The sequence below is a fragment of the Salvelinus sp. IW2-2015 genome, linkage group LG12 (genome assembly GCF_002910315.2).
Source record: "Salvelinus sp. IW2-2015 linkage group LG12, ASM291031v2, whole genome shotgun sequence".
Taxonomy (NCBI): Eukaryota; Metazoa; Chordata; class Actinopteri; order Salmoniformes; family Salmonidae; genus Salvelinus; species Salvelinus sp. IW2-2015.
In genome coordinates this window covers 1,141,425-1,145,436 of record NC_036852.1, presented here as the reverse complement: position 1 = coordinate 1,145,436, position 4,012 = coordinate 1,141,425, and the positions used below count along the sequence as shown (strand labels likewise).

Sequence of the window (4,012 nt, the reverse complement as noted above, 5' to 3'; positions counted from 1 at the left end):
GGAGAGAGAGGGAAGAGGGAGGTAGGAGAGAGAGGGAAGAGGGAGGTGGGACATGGGAGAGAGAGGGAAGAGGGAGGTGGGACATGGGAGAGAGAGGGAAGAGGGAGGTGGGACATGGGAGAGAGAGGGAAGAGGGAGGTGTCTCTTCCTCCAGTGTAAGAGGGATAGAACCACAAGGGGAGAAGACTTCCTAGCTCATCATGTTATAAAAAATGAACAGCCTCTGCCTCGTTAGATGATATGTAAATGCTGCAATGTAATGCAAGGCTCAGCGGGAGAACACTGTAAGTCCTCTCCCCCTTGTCTTTCCTGGGAAAATAAGCAGAGTTAGTGTTTGAAGGGATGTTGTAACTGGTAAATACAGCTGATGGTTTGAAGGGAGTAGAGAGCAAACATGATGAATTAATAAAAGATAAACGCAAGGAGTAAACTTCTGTTGCATGTACAGTACAAGCAATGCTTTTTGCCTGGTACAAGTGGCATCTTTTCTGTTATTAAAGGCAACTCACTCATCACAGCCCACTCTCTCCCACTGTGTTAATGAATGGCCATGCTGTTGTGCTGCTCTGCACCCTAGGTGTTGGAGGACCCAGTGGAGCTCATCAGTAATCCTATGGAACTGAGGGCCTTTGAGAGGATGGAGGAAGACATACGCCTCATTGGTTACTTCAAGGGAGAGGACTCATGTGAGTCTGTGTATGCCAAAGCATGCATTATGAGATGGCCTGTTCACACGAGTCAAACAAGTGAATTGTGTGAAGAACTGTTGGGAGTGAGAAATTGTCCCTTGCTTAAAGGTGCACTCGTCTCAGTGTGGTTTCATACTTCAGCTGTCCAAATCAGCCCCCTTAAAATCTCCCTGCTGTTCCTGCCCAATACTCCCCAGAAGCTCACTACTCCACATAGGACCTAATAGAGGCAAATAGCCATTAAGCCAGCTGCTAAAAAGACACTTTGTTCTAGGCTGATCTACACTCCTTCTTGCCTCCTGAGAGGCTTTTAATAGTTTCTAGTTCTCTGTCTAATAGGTCGAGAGCAATTATAGACAGTGCTGCTCCAAAGAAGAAACCGAGACACGAGAGAAGGGAAGATAAAATCTCATATTTGACAGAGGCATGATGCAGCTTTTATTAGGAAAAATCCTATTTGGGAGAGAAGATTGTAGGTGCTACGGCCGTGACCTTAGGGCTTATTGAGAGGATAGCCTGGCGCCTCAGAAGCTGGATGTAAAATGGTTCTGTTACTGAGGAGGAGGAGGGAGAGAGATTACGCTGGGAAATTGAAATTGAATGTCAACCCTTGTTTTCCTGATCACATAGCTTTCTGAAGGAAGATGAGTTTTGAATGCAATCCTACCAAACTGTAATCTCTTTCTTTCTCTCTCTCTTCCTCTTCTTCCATTCTATCAGACTACAAGGCGTTCCAGGAGGCCTCCGAGCGGTTTCAGCCCTATATCAAGTTCTTCGCCACGTTCGACAAAGCTGTAAGTACAGTACACTCCACAAACCTGAATCAAGTCAAACCTGTGTGTGTGTAGACAGTATCTAGATCAGTTTCTACACAACATCAGTGATGCATAAGTATGTGTGTTGTGATGCAGACGGCGAAGCACCTTTCTCTGAAGATGAATGAGGTGAACTTCTATGAGCCCTTCATGGAGGAACCAGCCATCCTCCCTGGCAGGCAACTCTCAGAGATGGAGATAGTGGAGTTTGTCCACCAACACAAAAGGTAACCCCATAAAATATAGAATGTCTGGGCTCGAACACACCAATAGCGTTTGCCTGCCGAGAGTGAACGGTGTGCAAACCGATTTTACATGTAGAATTGCGTGAAGATGTTGTCAGTCAGACTTCACTGAACGATCGGTAGATGAACAGGAGATCCACATTCAATGCGATGTGTGCGACCCTTTAGTTCTGTGGTTCTAACTTCTCCCGTTGGTGCAGATGGATCATTAGAATCCAGTCATTTTTCTTATCATCACTGTTATTCTTCCTGATCTCATATGGATGACCCAGTATACTGTTGGATATTCTTGAAATGTTGTGTGGCTGCGGTCTGTCTTCCGCAGGGCGACTCTGAGAAAGTTGCGTGCAGAGGACATGTTTGAGACATGGGTGAGTTACCTACAGTATTACTGTACCTCTCCCTGAGAAAAGGGAATTATACTGGTGGTATTATATGTGTACCCTTTACAAATTCAATGTCCCTTTCCCAGGAGGATAACCTGGATGGGATCCACATTGTAGCCTTTGCTGAGGAGGAAGACCCCGGTTTGTTGATCTTTATTTTCTCATTTGTAAAGCTGGAATCCTTAATGGTGAAACTGCAACGTCAGTTTGGGATGTTACAACAACAAAGATGTTACTGAAAACAACAGATAGAACAGCAGAACAGGTACTGCAATTTCCTCTCCTCCATTTGGCCACAAAATAAAAACAATAACAAAGGTGCTGGGGCAGACAGTGGCGCTGTTTCCCCTAATGCGGATTCCATATTTAATACAGTACATGGGTAGGGACACAAATGGGTGCGTACAAATATCTCTAAGCTGTCCATCTGTGATTTCTCCAGATGGTTATGAGTTCCTGGAGATCCTGAAAGACGTGGCCAGAGACAACACCAACAACCCTGAGCTCAGTATAGTGTGGATAGACCCTGATGACTTCCCACTGGTATGACCTCTGACCCCACACACACCATCATACTGTATATGATGACCTATTTCATCTGGTGTGCTTGGTCAGCTTTATAAACTGCACCAATGCTTCGTGTCTGTCTCCCCGATCCAGCTGACCACATACTGGGAGAAGACCTTCAAGGTGAACCTGTTTAAGCCTCAGATTGGAGTTGTGAACGTGACAGACGTAAGTTGAGCTCTCCTTTAACTTAAGTTGTGTTCCACCTGTTGGTTCAACGTAATGGTAAGATAACACCTCTGGACATCTCGTTACAATAGAATKTGTATTACCTCTTGAGCTGAAGACAAAATTGAATTGGATGAGGTGGCCAGTGGTTGAACTTTGACCCCCACTGTGACAGGCGGACAGTGTCTGGCTGGACATGTCCAACGATGAAGACCTGCCCACAGCTGAGGAACTGGAGGACTGGATCGAAGACGTGCTGTCTGGGAAGGTCAACACTGAGGATGACGATGATGTGAAGGACGATTATGACGGGGTTGACAGGGAGYATAGGCACCAGAGTGACGATCACGATGATCATGGTGATGACTATGATGACCATGATGACAGTGACTAACCTGCAGTCCAGCAGAGATTGCATGGGTTATGTTTTATTGAACAGTCTGGTATTTTATCTTGTATTTTCATGGAAATTGTAGGGTAAAATGGTAGTTATAGAGAATTATCGAATAGTAAACGCTTGGTTTCTTTGGGATTTATTTAAATATGTACATGTATAGCTTTACTAATTGATACCATGTAGTTATCTGCAGTGTTCAGTTCTTTGTACTAGAAGCACTAAAATAACCAATTGTTACCATGCAATTTCTCAGACCATAGCAGGTAAATACTTAATTAGATTGTGAAATAAACTGCAACACCAGTACATCATAGAATTACTTTTTACATTTTCTAAATAAAAGCTCAAGCTTCTTTATGGCGGAGGATTGTAAATGTAAAGCTTCTTATGAGACCAGGTTGTGTTGTCTTGATTCCATAAATACTTGATTGTATAACTATGTGATACTGTATGAATAAATGTAATGTAACCTAAAGGTTTTGGGTGTGTGTATGTGTGTGTACCAGTGGAGGCTGGTGGGAGGAGCTATAAGAGGACGGACTCATTTCAATGGCTGGAATGGAATTAATGAAACGGTATCAAACATATAGAAACCACGTTTGACTCCGTTCCATTGCTTCCATTCCAGCCATTACAATGAGCCAGTCCTCCTATAACTCCCCCCACCATCCTCCACTGGTGTGTATGTGCAGTGGTGTAAAATACTTCAGTAAAAATACTTTAAAAGTACTACTAAGTCGTTTTT

General features: G+C 43.9%; 1 protein-coding gene across 1 annotated transcript in view; it reads left to right on the top strand.

Annotated features, from left to right (window-relative positions):
• The window catches only part of LOC111970995 (calsequestrin-2), a 15,096-nt gene extending 11,313 nt beyond the window's left edge, over positions 1 to 3,783 (top strand). Inside the window, exons 4-11 of the mRNA XM_023997790.2 lie at positions 578 to 686; positions 1,410 to 1,483; positions 1,601 to 1,731; positions 2,075 to 2,120; positions 2,222 to 2,276; positions 2,578 to 2,678; positions 2,796 to 2,870; positions 3,046 to 3,783. Coding sequence (XP_023853558.1) covers positions 578 to 686; positions 1,410 to 1,483; positions 1,601 to 1,731; positions 2,075 to 2,120; positions 2,222 to 2,276; positions 2,578 to 2,678; positions 2,796 to 2,870; positions 3,046 to 3,264 — 810 coding nt within the window. The 3' untranslated portion in view covers positions 3,265 to 3,783. The remainder of the gene's footprint in view (positions 1 to 577; positions 687 to 1,409; positions 1,484 to 1,600; positions 1,732 to 2,074; positions 2,121 to 2,221; positions 2,277 to 2,577; positions 2,679 to 2,795; positions 2,871 to 3,045) is intronic.
• The last annotated feature ends 229 nt before the right edge of the window (positions 3,784 to 4,012 follow it).